This window comes from Panthera tigris, chromosome B1, assembly GCF_018350195.1.
Source record: "Panthera tigris isolate Pti1 chromosome B1, P.tigris_Pti1_mat1.1, whole genome shotgun sequence".
Taxonomy (NCBI): Eukaryota; Metazoa; Chordata; class Mammalia; order Carnivora; family Felidae; genus Panthera; species Panthera tigris.
In genome coordinates, this window is record NC_056663.1 from 140336772 (window position 1) to 140356927 (window position 20156).

The following is a 20156-nucleotide window of genomic DNA, read 5'->3' on the forward strand; positions in this document are numbered from 1 at the left end:
GAAACAACATGGATGGACCTGAGGGCATTATGCTAAGTGAAGCTAAGACATAGAAAAACAAATACCATATGATCTCACTTATATGTGGAATGTTAAAAAAAAAAAAAAATTAACTCATAACTATAGAGAACAGATTGGTGGTTGCCAGAGGTAGAGAGGGGAAGGGATGGACAAAATGAGGGAAGGTGGTCAAAAGGGACAAACTTCCAGTTACAAAATAAATAAGTTCTGGGGATTTACTGCACACAGCATGGTGACTATAGTTAATAATATTGCATTACATATTTGAAAGTTGCTAAAAAAATAGGTCTTAAAAGTTCTCGTCACCAGGTAGAAAATAACATGTAACTATGTGAGGTGATAAATGTTACCAAGACTTATTGTGGTGATCATTTCACAATACATACATGTATCAAATCATTATATTACATATCCGGAACTAATGCAATACTATATATCAACTATATTTCAATTAAAAAAAAAAAAACAAATTTAAGTCAAGTAGATAAGCTGAGAAAAGCTTAAGTTACAGAACTATAAAGCAACTGAGAAGACCTAAAAGTAAGAAAAACAAAGCTTTCCCTGCTGTTCATATAAATCACTACATCACTGAACAAAATAAGCAGTGAGAAACATAATCTTACTGGTTGGTTACATTTAACACTATATTCTTGAGTATTTAACTTATGGTAAGCCTTTGATACAGCCACCATTAATCTGTAAAACCAAGTTCTGCTTCATAGCATCCAAAGAAATCTCTGAAGGAAATGAACATCCTAATGCATTTCTGAAACTCATTACCCAGATGCCCTGCCCCTTACCCAGAAAATCAAAAACTGGGTTCGCTCAGGAAGAATTATAATAATGATATCAGTAGTAGTGGTAGTTATTGGAGTAGTAATAATGGTACTATTAAAAGCCATGTCTTACTGAATACTTACACATGTTTACACTTTTCATACTTTTCATAATTCATTTAATTTTCACAACTGTAAGAGGTAGATACATTTAATATGCTCATTTTATAAATTGGATTAAGATAAATGGAGGTGCCCAATGTTATGAATCAAATAAGTGACAGAGCAGATGTAGGCCCAGGCCCTTTGGCTCAAGGCCTTCTTAATGTCTACAATGTACTTCTTTAACCACCTTACAACACAGATGCTAAAAGAAAGGTAAGGCAGCCAGCCCTCTGTTCACTCATGGTAACTACTCAGTAATCCCATCAGTTATGCTTCCCTTTCTCCTCTAAATGCTCTTTAAGTTCTTTTCAACTCGTAGATCCATAATGAAAGTGCTTCTTCTCTCCTCCCTTCCAATTCACCTTTATTACTTGCCCATTGGAAAAGTTAACAAAAGCTAAGAAGAAAAACTCCTAATAATTGATTCTGCTACTTTTAAGATGAAAAGTCAGCAGGAAAGTAGGATGAAATTAATAGCTAAACTGAACTTTATGGACAGTAGGTAATAATAATTACCCTTGACCAGATTAGTGACAAAAGTATATGCAAATTCTTATGTAACCACAAACCATACACTTTTAACAAAGATTAGGCAGAGCTATTTCATTTTCTTTTTTTTTTTTTTAAATGTATACTTAAGAGAGACGAAGTGCGAGCAGGGGAGGGTCAGGGAGAGAGGGAGACACAATCTGAAGCAGGCTCCAGGCTCTGAGCTGTCAGCACAGAGCCCGACACGGGGCTCAAGTTCATGAACCATGAGATCATGACCTGAGCCAAAGTCGGATGCTTAACCAACTAAGCCACCCAGGCGCCCCAGAGCTATTTCATTTTCAAAAACCCTGAGTCATATAAAATAGAGGCAAGCAGCATTAGTAAAACTGTTAATACTAAAAATATATATGGTTTTTAATGCTTTGTTTTATATTAATACGTGGGGACAACTACATTGTATGAATAACCAACTAGTAATAAAATGTTTCACTTTGAAAAACTATGAGCACAACTAGGCAATGCCCAGTTTTCTGAATGTACAATTTGAAAGCAATGTAAATCACTAATTATATTATCATAAAAGGAGATGGAGAAACCTAAATAGGACGGTAGGAAACAAGCAAGGTCACTTGTAAAAAAATTCAAAGAATAAAACTGCAAAGAATCTAAGTGTTTTCTAAAAAACATTGCATTGTAAATATGTTCTTGTTTAAAAAAAATCTCTACTATTTCCGGTAGCAGCAGTTCGAGCCGCCAAAGCAAAATGGAACAAAGTCAGAGTGGTGGTTATGGCCCTGGAGGTGGCGAGAAGGATGACAAGGTCAAGAAAAAGAAGTATGAACCTCCTGTACCAACCAGAGTGGGGGAAAAAGAAGAAGAAAACAAAGGGACCAGATGCTGCCAACAAGCTGCCACTGGTGACACCTCACACTCAGCGCTGCTTAAAATTACTGAAGTTAAAGAGAATTAGACTATCTTCTCATGGAGGAAGAATTCATTAGAAATCAGGAACAAATGAAGCCTTTAGAAGAAAAGCAAGAGGAGGAAAGATCAAAGGTGGATGATCTGAGGGGGACATCCTACCAATGTCGGTAGGAACGTTGGAAGAGATCATTGATGACAATCACGCCATCATGTCCACATCTGTGGGCTCAGAACACTACGTCAGCATTCTTTCCTTTGTAGACCAGGACCTGCTGGAGCCAGGCTGCTCAGTCCTGCTCAACCACAAGGTACGTGCCGTCATAGGGGTGCTCATGGATGACACGGATCCCTTGGTCACGGTGATGAAAGTAGAAAAGGCTCCCCAGGAAACCTATGCTGATATTGGGGGGTTGGACAACCAAATCCAGGAAATTAAGTAATCTGTGGAGCTTCCTCTCACTCATCCTGAATATTATGAAGAGATGGGTATAAAGCCCCCAAAAGGGGTCATTCTCTATGGACCACCTGGCACAAGTAAAACCTTATTAGCCACAGCAGTAGCAAACCAAACCTCAGCCACTTTCCTAAGAGTGGTTGGCTCTGAACTTATTCAGAAGTACATAGGTGATGGGCCCAAACTCGTTCAGGAGTTATTTTGAGTTGCAGAAGAACATGCGCCATCCATCATGTTTATTAATGAAATTGATGCCATTGGAACAAAAAGATATGATTCAAATTCCGGTGGTGAAAGAGAAATCCAACAAACAAGGTTGGAACTGTTGAACCAGCTGGATGGATTTGATTCAAGGGGTGACGTGAAAGTTATCATGGCCACAAACTGAATAGAAACTTTGGATCCAGCACTTATCAGACCAGGCCACATTGACAGGAAAATTGAGTTCCCCCTGCCTGATGAAAAGACTAAGAGGCACATCTTTCAGATCCACACAAGCAGGATGACGCTGGCCAATGATGTGACCCTACAGGACTTAATAATGGCTAAAGATGACCTCCTGGGGCCGACATCAAGGTGATCTGTACAGAAGCTGGTCTGATGGCCTTGAGAGAACGCAGAATGAAAGTAACAAATGAAGACTTCATAAAATCTAAAGAAAATGTTCTTTTTTTTTTAATTTTTTTTTTAACATTTATTTATTTTTGAGACAGAGAGAGACAGAGCATGAACGGGGGAGGGGCAGAGAGAGAGGGAGACACAGAATTGGAAGCAGGCTCCGAGCCATCAGCCCAGAGCCCGACGTGGGGCTCGAACTCACGGACCGCGAGATCGTGACCTGAGCTGAAGTCGGACGCTTAACCGACTGAGCCACCCAGGCGCCCCAAGAAAATGTTCTTTATAAAAAACAATAAAGCACCCCTGAAGGCCTCGACTTGTAAGCGACCACATCTGCCTCCAAGGAAATAGTTGGGAGCGTCCCGAATCCTCAGAGGGATGAGGCTGGGAAGCCGCCCAGAGAAACCCACGTTCCAGTTGATCTCTCTTAGCAAAACCTCCCGTGTCCTTTTTTGAGCACGCTGTGTAGGGTGCCCGCCAGGCTGCCTTCATGTGTTGGCCACATGCAGTGCTCTCCCCCCAATAAAGTGAGCTCCTCCTCAGTTCAAAAAAAAAAAAAAAAAAATCTCTACTTTGTAAACCTTTTATTACATCAAGACAATATTTAAAAAGTAAAGCCCAGGAGGTAAAATAGCAACATTTACTTGAATGTTTTTATTTTATTCAAATTTTTTTCTGTCCAGCTCTCAGACAGAAGTTTAAAACATTAATACATGGTCAAATTTATATTAATGTTTATATTAACAGATAAAAACTAAAATCTATACATTTACTGACAAATAAAGGAAGCATATGATGTACAGTAAGGTGTCAATGAACTAGAGCCCAATTAGATCCTAAAATTATCAAAAGTGTTTAGGTTTTCCTCCTTCCCATTACCCACAAACACATACTTATACACACATACACAGAAACGGGAAAAAACCACCCAACTCAAGAAAATAAGATCTTACTACCAGAAGCAAGCTAAATCACAAATCAGTGTATATACTCTCCAGTCTCTCATACAACAATGTTCAATGAGAATATTCAGAGTTTCCAAGACACTGCAAGATCCCCAACAAAACCCTCAGTTGTGATTAAAACATTATACTTAGCAACAAGACAGTCACAATTACAACGATTTGCAAGGACCTCAATAAGGTTAAACTTCAATTAGCCAGAACACACAACAGCCAAAGTAAATTAAATTCCTCAATCTGTTCTTTGAGCATTCCAATCAAGAGTTCTTTCATGCTTTTAATGCCCTAATTTTTGGACAATGAAGGAGGAAAGCTACTGAACAGATGGGTTAGGAGTCTGTTTATTCAAATATACTCCAAAGGTAGATTTGCTTTTTAAAAAATCACATTCTATCAAATGGCAGGCTAAAAATAACTGGGATAATAGGAAAAATAGAGCTGGGTCAGACCCCTGAGAAACTATACAACTTTGTCAACCAGGGCACTGACAAAAACATTAACTGGTACCTGGGAAGGTAACTCAGACTGCCCAGGCAGGTAGTTTAATTTGGCTGGAAGCTGCCACAAGGATATAAAAACACATCAAAACAAGGCTGGAAGTATTCAACCAATAAAGATAAAAATGGAACTCTAAGCCAGCAGGGGTGCTATTCAGGGGGCCACCCATTAATAGGGAGCAGCACTAAACAGAAGTAGATCTCTCTGTGAAGAAAACCCCAGGTACAAACACTCATATTTAATGTTCTCCAATTAGAGCTAAAAGTCTTCATACTGGCAGTACAGCAGCAAAGCTTAGGGCTATTTCCTTTCCCCTATAAACTGTAACAGCTCCTCCCCCACCCCATTACTCTGGTTCCCTTTGCCTAGGAAGAACATTCCACATGAAGCAATGTAATTTTGTGTTCAACTGACATAATTCTCCAATTTCCAACACGTTTCAGCAAATCTGCATAAATACAAAGATTATTCTTTAAATAAGTATGCAAAAGCAAGGCTAGATATCCTTTTATGATCCATTTTCTTTTGACCATTTTTCTATTGGCACACTGGCCCTTTTCTTTTGGATTTACATAAGCCTTATAAATTATAAAAGTTAGCCATCTGCCAAATGTGTAACAAATATTTTTTTTCCCAATTTGTCATTTAATTTTATGCTGGGGTTCATGGGTTGGGGTGGGGAGGGGAGACTTTTAATGGTTTAAACTCATATGTTAATGGATTCATTTTTTCTAGTTCTTGAGATTTAATGCCTTGCTTATAGACTACCCACTACAGTGTTATAAATAAATTCAAGACTATTTTATTCAAGTACATTTATGTTTTGTGTTTTTTACATTCAGATCTTTGATTTATTTCAATTTTTAGCATAACATTTGATGTAGATTTTCAGGTTGGTGGTTTTGTCCACAAATGTCTAATAATTTTTTTGTATTTCCACCTATTTTTTTGCACCGAGTTCAACAGCAACTTTATATTATAAAACATCAGATATATTTAGATTGGCCCTCTTTTCTGTTGCATTGATCAGTGTGGCTGGAGGCTATGACAGGAGATGCAAAAACAGAGTAGAAATGCTAGAAACATCTTAATTAAAAGAGTGTGGAGAGGTGTTGTTTAAATAACGCAGCTTCCTAATATTTTAATTTTAATACCTGATGGTACTCCTCCCCAACCCAATCATCTTTTTCAGAAATTTTACCAAGTACAAAAACAAAAAATTATAGTATCCATCCAAAAGGAAGAAAAGAACTCTTAAAGGAAGCTAGAAGGAAAATGGAGATATTTCTTTTGGAGTCAGGGGTCTACAGGACTACCCCTTTCTGATACTACTTTAGGTTGTTTTCCAATAAACAATTCATTATCAATAAAGAATAAATATTTAAAAGAGTGGCAGGGGCACCTGGGTGGCCAGTCGGGTAAGTGTCCAACTCCTGACTTTGGCCTCATCTCACAGTTCTGGAGTTCGAGCCCTGCGTCAGGCTCTGTCCTGAGAGTGCAGATGGAGCCTGCTTGGGTTTCTGTCTCCTTCTCTCCCTCTCTGCCCCTCCGCTCCTTGCTGTCTATCTCTCCCTCAAAATAAATAAAAATTTTTATTTTTTAAAAAGTAAAAAGGGTGGCCAAATAAGCTACAATATAAGACTGGTAATACTTTAATCCCAAGAAGCAACAGGTCTGAATGTTTAGATTTCAAAGTACAAAGACTAAGTAATTAAATGTTTTGCTGTAAGTTTTTCTAGAAATTCCAGCTTCCTTAATTACATAATCTCTATGTTCTACAAAAGCTTATCTAGGGGGCTTAAAAATATCAATGTACTAATCAGTAATTAAGCTGTTTTCATTCCTATGAAAGTCTTACAAACATTTTTAATGTTTTTCTTTATTATAGTTTCACAAAACTATAACACATGAAATCAAAATGCTAAGTTTTGGTAAAGAGATGTAAATAGCCCACCCTAAGTAGAGTACCTTACAATTTTTTCATAAATTCTTCCAAGTACTTACTTATTAAGCAATGTATGTTATGGGAGTAACGAGAATTGTCTGGGACGGTGAAGCTGCCATCACAGATAGCAACCTGACTCTCACCAAAAGGAAGAGTGAAGAAACAAAGTTTATACAGTAAACATCCCAGGGCCTGTAAAACAAACAAGTATGAATATTGTCAGATGAAGTAATCAATCACAAGACAAAAACACAGCCCCAAACCAAAAATGAAGTATGTTATTAAACAAACAAAAGCCTAATGTTTCTAATACTGGATCAATCCTTTCACAAATTAAACCAATTAATGGTGTAATTAAACCCATTACTGTACTTAATTTTTTAAAAAATATTTAACTGTATCATTTCCATATTTTTCTCTCACATCTGTGATTAGCTGGCTGGATTAATGTTATCATGGAACTCTAGATCATGAATGCTATAACTAAAATTAGAAGCAGCAGGTTCCTCTTGGGAGAAAAATTATAGTTTTCTTTCACTAGGAAAAAAAAATATATTTACCACATAACTAGCATATAAATAATGAAGTCAACACAAGGCTTCTTCTAGCAACATTTTTTTAATTCAATATAAAACATGTTATAAAATCCTGGGATTCAAAGTATGAGTTAGCCAGCACAGTTAATTTTATCAAACATCAATACATTTTTATTTGACTATTCACTAAACACGTGACATTATTTCATATCAAAAAATTAGTTCTCTACCTTTACATATAACCCTATAATTTTTATCCTAAATATACTAATCATATTTCTACTTTGCTAATCTATATTAAAAATCACAAAGGGCTCTGTCTGCTTCACTTGCATGGCTTCATAGTGCAGCACCAATAAATCTACTTGCACCAATAAATCTGACAATGAAGACAAAACACCCTAAAACGCAAATTATATTCTGAAGAGTAGCATAGGAAATTCCCAGCTAAGCTGCTAATAGCTCAAACCTGAGAAGCAGTAATAAAACGTGATTTTCAGCTCAAGAAATCACTATGCTCTTATAAGAAGTGTCACCTACAAGCCTTAAGAGTGTAAAAGTTATTTCTGGGGTGCCTGTGTGATTCAGTAGGTTAAGTGTCTGACTCTTGATTTTGACTCAGGTCATGATCTCACAGTTTGTGAGTTCGAGCCCCACATCGGGCTCTGCACTGTTTGTGCACAGCCCGCTTAGGATTCTCTCTCCCTCTCTGCCTCTCCTCTCATTCTCTCTCTCTCAAAATAAACTTTAAAAAAAAGTGTAAATGTTATTTCTAATTCTAAACAGACTGTAATAAAATTATCCAATAGTCAGTATACAATTATATCAGCAATACTATTTGGCCTTATATCACCTCTCTTTTGTTAGATTTTCTCCACACATCAACTTATTAGCACACTCAACTAACAAACACACTACTTTTATAACTACCATGAAGATCACAATATGCAGAAGCACCTTTGTAAGTCTGACAATATTTACAAAACATTATTTTCAACACAGTCTTCCAACAAAGTTTAAAAGCTCTATAAATTTTAATTCTAGAAGAGTAATTCTAGTAAGTTCAAAAACACTACTGTGACTAATGAAACGGTAAAGATTCTGAATGGAAATAACCAGTTCAATGTCACTTAAAAATATTTATACTGCTTTTTTCTGTAAGGCAGATGTTTTCAGCATTTATATGTAGCAAATTGAGCTTAAGGCTTTGCTAACAGCACTAAAAAATACTATTAATGGTGTAATATCTGCATTAAATTACACCTTTCTACTGCCCAGATGACAGTCTACGCACAAGAGATCTGCATTTTATCCAGTTTTATCTTGTCAATCAAACTTTTAATAATGTGTCTTCTGTTAGAGTAAATGTTGTGGGAATTTCCAGATAACTATTTTAGATAGCAATGCCAGTATCCTTAAAAAATATAAATCGAAAACATAAAATACTCTGCTTCACACAGTGTGAACACAACAAGGTGTCCTAGTTTTTTCACATCAAAGGCATTTCCCTCTATCCATCTGATACAATGAGAATTGTTCAAGAAACGGGAGGGTAAAAATGACCTGATTTTGAAGGCTTCGAATACCGTCAGCTTCAATTTGCCTCATTAAAAGATAACATGAAGCATCTCTCACTGAATTTCCTAATGCTTATAAAATCAGCATCCCAGTTCTCAGGATAAAAATAACCTACAATGGAAACTTCCAAGCAAAAAAAAAAAATTCGCCAAAATATAAAGTGCTAAGTGAATACTTTAACCTCAGTATGATAACTCCCTGAATCAGTACTATGCTGAAATAGAAACACAATCTCTGACCAATATGAATTGAATAATTTTTCTAGTTATTCTTTCATTCACACCTAAAATGTTGCAAGATACTTCTGTTTCACCTGAGTGAATACAAGAAAAAAAATGGCATTATGAAAATTAAAATTCTACTTCTGTCAAGCATATAAACACAGATTCTATTTTCTGATTATTTGCTTCTTTTTTCATTTTCTTTGAGTAATCTATTTGTAACCCCACAGCTATACTTATAATTTAAGTTCTGTAATTATCCATTATAGAAATATTACCCCATATCCTAATCTATAAATGGTATAAATTTTAAATTTATCACAATTTAGTATGCTGCCTGGCACACATATAAAGTCTAATGAAAAAATGAATTAAAAAAAGGATTCTCTCCTTTTTGTTAAGATATGGGGTAACAATCATGTACTTAGAGACTATCTTTTCATTCAAGCCTTGATAATATCCAAACAGTAGTTAAGCTATGATGTCTGTTGTTTCCTCTGGTGTTGAAATACTCTTTTAGGTAACATGGATTTCAAAAGCAGTCACAACATTAGATTAGGAAAAACTTCCACGATCACCTCTTCTAATACCTTCATTTTATAAATTAAAACCTGATTGGATGTGCTTTCTACATTATACTATAAACCATTTACTATAAGCCATTGAATGTTAATGCTGAGAAAAAGCAAACTGAATTTGAATTACAAGCTGGTAATCTATAAGCAGTATCAAATCAAACTTATCCATTGAGTCAACTATGTATATGGTTAAAAAGTACCACAAGATTTAAGAATCACTGGTAAAAAAAAAAAAAAAAAAAAAAAAAAAAAAAAGTGTACATTATGACAGATGAAAAGATATCAAAGATACTTTTTTTTTTTATTACCTTGCTAGAATATTTAGTATCCCAACCCCTATAGGAGGAGGTCAAGAGAAGAGAACCAAGGAGATATTCATTTGGTTTCACACATTATGCTTGACTACTTTCTAAATTATTATGCTTTTAAAATAAACATGATTTTTTTTTGTAAAATCTAGAAGTATTTCCAATGGAATTTTTTTTCTACAACCTTAATACGGTCACTAGTGGTAGATATGGCTAATACTTGTTGAATTTAAATGAATTCACATTTAAAATAGAGTTTCTTGCTAATTTATGAAACAAAGCCAAAATATATTCCCTTATGAAACAAGCTCTAAAAAAGTACATGCATTCTAACAAAAAGTTCAATTATATAAAATATGATCAATCTTAATAATGCAATCCAGATATACGGTTGACCCCTGAACAACACAGGGGTTAGAGGAGTCAATACCCCACGCAGTTGAAAATCCATGTGTAACTTTTGATTCCCCTAAAACTACTGATAATCTACTGTGAAGCCTTATCAATAACATAAATAGTCGATTAACACATATTTTAATATGTATTATATACTGTACTCTTACAATAATATGTAACTTTTTCTTAGTTTTTTCAGTATTTCTAGGCTGCCTGGTTCACCTGCAAGTTTTTTCAGATCTGTTGCAAATCTCCAAAAGGTTTTCCAATATATTTATTTTTAAAAATCTGCATATTAGAGCACCTAAGTAAGCTTCTGACTCTTGATTTTGGCTCAGATCATGATCTCAGGGTTCACACTGACAGTGCACTGACAGTGAGGTACCCTGCTAAGTATTCAGTCTCTCACCCTCTCTCTCTGTCCCTCCCCTGCTCCCACTCTCCCTCTCTCCCTCTCTCACTCTCAAAATAAGTAAACTTAAAAAAAAAAAATCAATATCTGCAAATTAAGTTCAAATCATGTTGTTCAAGGGCCAACTGAATATGCTAAGTAAGATCTTCAATATGTAGAAATTAGTCAATGGCTTGATTTTAATTAGAAAAAAATTGACTCATGTTAGTTTCCATTAAAAAGATCTTAAAAATATTTCTAAGAATTACTTAAGATTTATGACCAGCTTTTCCATACTGCACTCAATCAAAATTACACTCAATCAAAACATGTTTACATTCATATGTAATATAAATTCTAAAAAATACTGTGGCAAAGAGTTACACTATATGGAAGTCCTTTATTTGCTTTTTTATACCTAAGCTTTCCATTTCAGGATTAAAAAGATAAAATGTTCTATTTATTTTCTTCTTCTGTATAGGAATATACCACTTTCTTCTACTTATTATAAAATACCTTTGGGGTAACAGGGGGAAAATAACCAACTGAACTCAGATTTTTTTTTTTTAATTTGGTTAGAGAAAATGTTAGCCTTTCTTGGCCTTACCCAGATATCAGCCTTGGTGGTGATGGGTTTCCCTCCATAAAGGTTGATCATTTCAGGGGCTCTGTATGACAGAGTTGTATACCTGGCAGTAAATAAGTGAAATGGAGTGGAGATATAAAAAAAAAAAAAAAAAAAAAAAAAAAAATATAGATACTACATTGTTTCTACATAAAATGCTACAAAAAACTTTTAGATTCAATAACATTATATAGAAATAATACTATTTTTAAAAAGCTCATTAAAAGTCCATCAAGATTTAACAATACGAAGCATCTATACATGTTTTATTCAACAAATGCGACAGCATCTCTAATGATATAAAAACTTAATTTTAATTAAAAATCTGAAATAAAGACAATGGATTGAAAATATAGTTTTCCTTGAATTTGTTTTAAATAATATAATTAGACTCTAAAACTACCCTAATCAAAATACTTTAGTCCATTAATTTAAAAACAAAATGTCTACCCACTCAAAAAATTATATGTTTATTAAGGAGTTTGTTTTTATGGACTCTAACATAATTCCTGGCACACAGTAGTAAATCTCCTCTAGGTCTGTTTTTATCGCTGTTGTTTTAAAAGTAATCTAGTTGCCATCATTCTAACTACATTAATTAAGAACACTTCTAGAACTGACTGCCATCATAAGCTATTTGGAATTAAAAGACACTGAATAAATCTTTACCAACATAAAAACTCTAAATCCATTATGAACAGAATATTTTAATAAAGTAGTACTCAATCTCATAGCAGAAATTATTAGACTTTGGAAGGACTACCTATATCATGGCATAATTTAATTTTGAGTGTTGATATGTTTCATTTTGTATGAAATATCTTAAGGCTCAACATCCTATCATCTTACTTTTTCGAAATTACTGACTGGTGAGAAATTCTGAATGACAACACTACGAGGAGCAACCTGCAAAACTGAAATACAAACTGCACGAGGACAGAACTTCTGTTCACTGCTATACTGCAGCACCAACAATGGTGTCCACTGCATGGTAGGCCCTGAATAAACACCTGTTAACTAAATAAATGGTTAGACCATTACCTCCTCAACTGAGCCACAATGAGCACAAGAATTCCTCATGAGCCTGCACTCATCACTACTACAAAATTCTACTGAACCTTAAGATCTCAGCAGTAAGAAATGAAAATTTCAGCAAGTCAGAGATCCTAAAGCAGTTATAAATCACAACCAAATAATTTTTAAATTATATATATACATACATACATATATACATACACATATATGTGTGTATATATGTATATATACATATATACATATATACACACACACACACATACATATACATATATATGTATACAAACATATATCCCCAAAAAGCCAATTCAGTGATTTGTTCTTGTGTTCTTCAGGACATTTATATGTTTACTAAGGAGTTAATTTTTATGGAATCTAACATAATCACCATAGGCTATATTTCCTGAGTAGAAATACATGGTCTAGAAACCCACTGTGTTATACAAATGGGCCAGGGAAAGATCAGCTCTCCTTGAGTTCTTTCAAAATGCATACTGCAATTCAAATGATAGCTCTTAGTCTTAAACAAATGAGAAACTGTGAGGAAGAAAGGAGACCAAGAAAAAACAACTACTCAGAAATTCCTATTCTGACAGACCTTTGTGCATTCTTTATCATTTTATTAAGGTAATTTAAGATTTACCTAAGATTTATAAACAGTTCTATTTTCTAAATGAGAAAACAGAAAAGGGAAAGGTCTTTATAGATACTCTAGCAACCACAGAAAGTATAAAACTAAGAAAAATAGAGCATATATGACATATTTCTACCAGAGAGCTTTCCAATACACTAGTACAAAGTAACATGTTTTCCAGAGTTTTCATTGCATGAACAAGTCAATCTTCTTCATCTTAAATATAAAGTAAAAGCTTACTTTTCAAATAATTTATTATCTTCCTAGTAAGAACAAGTCCTCAGTATCAGTAAAAACACAATGTTTAACTAAACTCAATAATTACTTAAAACTCCCTTTAATAATTCCACAAATTACTCAAACTTAATAAATTTCTTGATAAATACATTTACAATGTACATGAAAAACTTGTATCTATGATAAAATATATTTACTACTGAGCTACAGCAGACATAAATTAATCAATGTCTATGGCACAGAAATATTTCAAAGAAATCTATAAATTAAATACCTAAAATCTGTACTAGCAAATCTGGTCCATAGACTTAAGTTACCTAAAATTCCCATGAGACAAAGCACAATAAAGATAGAAACTTACTTTTTAATTTCTTCTTCTACTAGATTAACTCCATCTTTTTGAGGATTAAGAAACTTATTCGTGGCACTGCCAAAGTCACAAAGTACATAGTTTCCACTATCATTCAACAAAATATTTTCTACCTTCAGAAAAAATAAATAATTAGTAGTATTTTCAAAGTGAAAATTATGCTTTCATAACCATGTTTTTACAAAATAAACACAAGGTTTGTGCCATATATACAAAGAGAAAGACATAAGATAAATCATGAGGAAGGCCAAATCAATCAGACCAAAAATATATCTGACAATGTCTACTGTTTCTCCTACTGAGAACAGAGAAGTGCTCCTCCCATCCCAGGATGATTTCTGCAGGGGTCTATAAGCCCTAAATCCTTTTAAACCTCTTCTATGAAAAAGAAGAACTAGTAGCAGTTGAAGTCTAGACTGTACCTCCATTTTTCATTCTGACACTTCAGCTTATCTATAGACAAGTAACAAAAACCATTAAACTTCTACCTCTGGTTGACTCCTAATTCCATTTTTATCTAAAATGCCGCACTAACAAAACACAGTTTTGACTTTATGTGTTAACTTGAAGATCAGAGTTGTAGCAACCTGAATACATGACATGCAGAGGAGAGTGTGGGTTCACATCCCAACTCTGCAATTTGCTACCATATGTCCCCTTAGACAATATGCTGAACTACTCTTGTGCTTTGATTTCCTTATCTACAAAATGGGGAAGCTAACAGTATCTGTTACATGGAATTGTTGTAAAAATCGTATGAGTTAAAACACGTAAAGAGTTAGAAGAGTGGCTGAAATAAAGTAAGCACTCAATAAATGATACTCTTATTATTACTACATTTTCTCCCATAACATTTTCTACCTTTATAATGCAGTCTTGGATGAGCTATTCAATTGCTCTCCACTCTACCAAAATACTCACATTACAGTTTGTTTTTCTTCTATATTTCATATTTAGTCAACTTTTTAAAAGATTTGCACACAACAAAGATTTGTACAAGACATCTACTTAAAACAAACATAGGTTTGCATAAATTTACACAAGTAAAACGAACTAAGCATATGAAACAGGGCCTATATAAAAGTATGCAGTTCAATGTCTTTTCTGGCTTTAAATCGAGAAGACTCAACTGGAAACATCAACTTAATATGAAAAAGGTTAACAAGCCAAAACAGCATAAAAAGACATACCAAATTATTAGGGAAAATGTAAAAGCTGCATATTCAGAAGAACTGAAATGAACTACACTCATTATCCAAATTAAAGGACAGATGTCTTCAGTCGTACATTTAGATCTTTGCCTAATTTGTAACCTGTTACACCGTAGGTTTCCCTAGATGACACTTTCATGGTTAACAATCTATATTCTACGTGACATCTTCTATTCTCTTGTATCCTAGGGGGATTTTATTATCACCTTTCATAAATTTTGTATAATCAGTCAGAATTGGGATTCATCCAATCACTAAATATTACTGAGACCTTGGCTATGTGCCAAGGTCTAAATACTAAATACTTGGATAGGGGAACCTGGCTGGCTCAGTCAGTTAAGCATCTGACTTCAGCTCAGATCATGATCTCACAGTTTGTGAGTTCAAGTCCCGCGTAGGGCACTGGGCTGACAGCTCAGAGCCTGGAGCCTGCTTCGGAGTCTGTGTCTCCTTCTCTCTCTCTGCCCCTCCCCTGCTCATGCTCTGTCTCTCTGTCTCTCTCTCTCTCTCTCCTTCAAAACTAAATAAGCATTAAAAAAAAAAAATCCCTGCACACATGGAGCTTACATGCTAGTGGAAGAGAACAGAAAGTAAACAATCGGCACAATACTATAAGGTGGTGCAAGACTGAACAAATGGAGAAAGTTAATCTGAGTAGACTTGAAGCAATGTGAAAAATTAGCCATGAGATATTTGGGTATAGCGCATTTCTGGAAGAGAGGTTTTTGTAATCTTAGGGCTTGTGGGCATCTAAGAGGAAACCTATGATTTTTAAATGGTATGTGTAATGATACCTTGAGCACTATGACACTGGGAATATTCAAATCCTTTTGGGGGACCTTTTCCAATGTAACAAGTGGGTGCCATATACAAGAGATCAGACTCCACAAAAAGGTAAGATAAAATGACCTTAAAGAAAATCACCTAAATATAGTAAATGATAGAAAACTATGGTAAATGGTAAATAACTGAGTACAGCGACCCATTCATGCTTGCCTCCAAAATCTCTGCAAAATACCCTGACACCTAATATGGGTTATAGGAAATAGGAGGAGAGCAGAACTGGACAGAATCATGTGGAGGGACATTCAACCTGCATCAATGACGTTCACATTTTTGCTCACATGAAACCTTTTTAAGAAGCCTACTATGTACAACAGACGCAGAGGAAGGGCCATAAAAATCTACTTCTACAGCCATACTAGAAACCCTCAGGGTCACGGAAAACACAATTTCTAGTCTATAGTCTTTACATGGCCTCAGGAAATGTACCTGGGACAGAGAGATCCTTCTCAGTGCTGGTAATAAAAACTGGTATAGAGGAAGACAGTAGTCCAAGAACATTTTAATGCTAAAGTTCAAAATGTATTAATCCATAAGTAGTCTAAAACTCATACCTTCAGATCCCGGTGAATTATTGGAGTCTTACACTGATGCAATCTTGCAACAGCTTCACAGGTATCACAGAATATCTGTAACACTTCTGCTTCCGTAAAACCTGTCTGCAGCTTCTTATTCATCTGATTCACTACTTGCCCAGCTAACCAAAAAAGTAATTTTGAGAAGACATGTTTTTAGTAAATGAAGACTACCACAAAGAAATTAAGAAATGCCTTTATGGTCTCAAGTAAAGGGGAACTGGCTTTTTCATAATGCTCATGTAAGGATGCTTCCTGTACCATACCATATTGATTCAGTAACATACATTTTTCATACTTTACATCTCTGAAATAAAAACATCTTAAGATAGATGATGTTCTGCTAATGCTATTGGCCTTTTTTCAAGATTTTAATTAACATCTATGAAATCAAAGTATGCTTTATAATTGACGGCATCATAGATTTGAAGAAACAGTTATTCAATACTATGCTAGCTATTAGATAAACAATTGTGAGCAAAAATAAAGTTTATATTATCATGGAATTTATCAATTAAAGGCAGAGGTAAATATTAAGCAATTACATAAATAAACACATATAATTATGTACAATAAGGCTAATATGAGAGAAACCTAAATTTAAATTGGCAAAGGAGGATGGGGAGGGGATGGTGTCAGATGAGGCCTATCTGAGGAAGTGATATTTATGGTGAGACTGTAGCATTAGGAACTGACCAGGCAGAGATCTGCGAGAAAAGCATGCTAGCAACAGCAAGCAGTACATACAAAGGCCTCCATTTTGGAAAAGAGCTTAATAATTTTGATTAACTTAAAGCCAATGTAGGTATGTATGGTCCAAAAATCAGAGAAAAGGTAAAGTGACATGAGACTGACAAGACAGACAGCCATCAGCCATATTTTAGATTTTATCTTGAGAACCAGGGACTTCCTGATCTTTTTTTTTTAATGTTTCTTTATCTTGAGAGAGAGTGTGCGCAAACACACGTGAGCAGAGAAAAGGCAGAAAGAGAGGAGGAAAGTGAATCCCAAGCAGGCTCCATGCTGTCAGTGCAGAGCCTGATGCAGGTTCGATCTCACATTAAGACCTGAGCAGAAATCAAGAGTTGGACACTTAATCAACTGAGCCACCCAGGTGCCCACTCCAGATCTAACTTTTTAAAGGATCTTCCTGATTGGGGGGTAGGGGAAATCACAAGAGTGGAAATGGACAGATGGGTTAAGAGGCTAATGCTCTAATTCAGGTAAAAGGCAACAGGCAGAATAACTTACTAAAATCAAACAGTCATACCAATGAGCCCTGAGAGGATGATTATATATTACATATACCACAATAATTGATAGTCTAGTGACAATTCTAAATTATTAAGAAAAAGTTGACCACCATTTAAGGACACAAGAAACACAAGTAATTAGGGGCACCTGCGTGGCTCAGTCAGTTAGGTGTTCAACTTCAGCTCATGATCTCACGGTTCATGAGTTTAAGCCCTGCGTCAGGCTCTGTGCTGACAGCACAGTCTGGAGCCTGCTTCGCATTCTGTGTCTCCTCTCTCTCTGCCTCCCCTGTTTGTGCGCCCTCTCTTTCTCTCTCTCTTTCAAAAGTAAATAAGTAAACATTAAAAAAAATTTTTTTTAAAGAAAAGTAATTCAGAAAGCATTCTAATGAAAATTAAGTTTGGGAATTTAAAAAGGCAAACTTATGTTAACTTGAAACCTTCCTTTAACAAGGTTGGACAAATGAATGTTTGCTACTTTGTAATCTGCAAAAAGGTGCATATACACCTGTTCATTTAATACTACTCCCTCAACAGCATTCTCATGTATTTCCTATAATAGCAGAAAACTTTAAAGCAGAAAAAATATCAAATTTTATCTATCAATCCCCAATTTCAGAACACTAAAGTATATTTGATTGTAATTTGTTTAGGACACCTCAAGATACCTGACCAGGCAGCAATTTCCCCCATCCTCTTGTGTGTTAGACACTGAACTTGTTTTAAACAAAAATTAAACAGGATAAAAAGTGTTTTATTGATGCTCATTCACATTCTTGAAATATGTCACAGCTAAAGAAATCATAATCTTAAACTCATTCTACGTCTTCCTAACTTTCAATGTTGTAATGAGTAGAAAAAAATTTGAACAAATGTTAATCTCCTTTCTCACATTCAGAGATCTTGAATCACAAAATGCAAGTCCCCAGAAAAAGCTAAGAGCTGTAACTGAGCTGCATTTCAAATGTAGAAATAAGTAAAATTTCATTATTCAAAATCAAAGTCTTCTGAAGATTAAAGTAAAGGTTATTCTAATGAAAAACAAACAAACAAACAAACAAACAAATCAGGGGCACCTGGGTGGCTCAGTCGGTTAAGCATCAGACTTCAGCTCAGATCATGACCTCGCGGTTCCTGAGTTCAGGCCCAGCATCAGGCTCAGTGCTGACAGCTCAGAGCCTGGCGCCTGCTTTGGATTCTGTCTCCTTAGCTTGCTGCCCCTCTCTCCCTCCCTCTTTCTCTCTCTCTCTATTTCTCAAAAATAAATAAAAAATAAAACATTAAAAAAATTTTTTGAAAACCGAAAAAAATCAGATTCAGAAATCAAACGATGTATACTGAAAATCTTTTCAAACAGGATGCATATAACTCTCAAATCTTTCCATATTTTTCAAACAGGTATCATTTCCTAAACAAAAGCTTTTACACTCTGACCAATTTCACCATTAAAATTGAAAATTCAACATTTTTCCAACCACTTAGTCATCCAACAACCTTCTGTAAAGTGCAATCTTACATTCCACTTTAATTTTTACATGACTTGGGTTTTTTTTAATAAGATAATTAAATTTTATCTGTAGTAGATTGCACCACTGGCCCCAAATCTTTAACCCTCACTTTATCCCAGCCCTTTGCCATGTAACTGCACTTCCTCCCAATAAATGGAGCAGAGAGAATACCTTGCTCTTTGATGTGGGCTCAGCCATATGACTTACTTTGGCTGAAAGAATAACGCAGAAGTGGCAGTGTGCCAATCCCAAGCCTAAGCCTTAAGAGACCTCACATCTTCCACTTGCCCTCTTGTATTTCTAGTATCTCTATGAGAAAAACATCCCCCAAATAAGCTTCTAGTGCCAGGGAAAAGGATGAGAAACCTGAAACAGGGCCACTCCAACTAATCCCAGCAAACCCACTGGCATGTGAACAAGCCCAACTAAAACGAACAGTGTCATTCCACCAAGCTCAGTCTACAACAAGTGACCCACTGATACACAAGCAATAATAAATGACTGTTGTTTTATGCTGTTGAGTTTGGGGATGTTTTGTTATTAAGCAAAAGCTAACAGGTATGTTATCCGTGGGAATTTCTATAAAACACCTCCAAAACAAAAAGCTCCTTTCATTAAAGAATGGAAATATATTCAAAAGACCAACTCTGATTTTTGGACGTCTGGTACCTAAAGCCTGTAATTAATCTCTCTTTAACTTATACACAAGAATATTAACAAATTTAGCAGTGTCAAATCATGAACCCACAAAAATCTAACATTTCACAAATGATGGCTGTAACAAATTGATACCTCTAACCGTGATGGTGCATATCGGCTATACAATACATTCTTCTACTTCCTACACAGTTTCATCCCTTACAAAATCAAAACCAATGTACCTGATCTATATTCATAACACTGACTGCCTTACAAAAGTACCTTCATTCTTAAACAATTTTATGTAATACAATCAGCTTTTATAGAAGTAAGGGGAAAGTAATTATTCTCCCATTCTCTACT

At 35.1% G+C, this 20156-nt stretch overlaps 1 protein-coding gene and 1 pseudogene across 4 annotated transcripts in view; one reads left to right on the top strand and one right to left on the bottom strand.

Moving 5' to 3' along the window:
- The window catches only part of BMP2K (BMP2 inducible kinase), a 128647-nt gene that overhangs the window by 49168 nt on the left and 59323 nt on the right, over positions 1–20156 (bottom strand). For 2 of the 4 annotated variants that reach the window (XM_042984320.1, XM_042984318.1), the window contains exons 4-7: positions 16373–16515; positions 13756–13877; positions 11471–11552; positions 6915–7047 (exon numbers count right to left, since the gene is read on the bottom strand). In XM_042984320.1, coding sequence (XP_042840254.1) covers positions 6915–7047; positions 11471–11552; positions 13756–13877; positions 16373–16515 — 480 coding nt within the window. The remainder of the gene's footprint in view (positions 1–6914; positions 7048–11470; positions 11553–13755; positions 13878–16372; positions 16516–20156) is intronic. The other 2 variants (XM_042984319.1, XM_042984321.1) reach the window with 2 other exon arrangements.
- Positions 2112–3525, top strand: LOC102959160 (annotated as a pseudogene).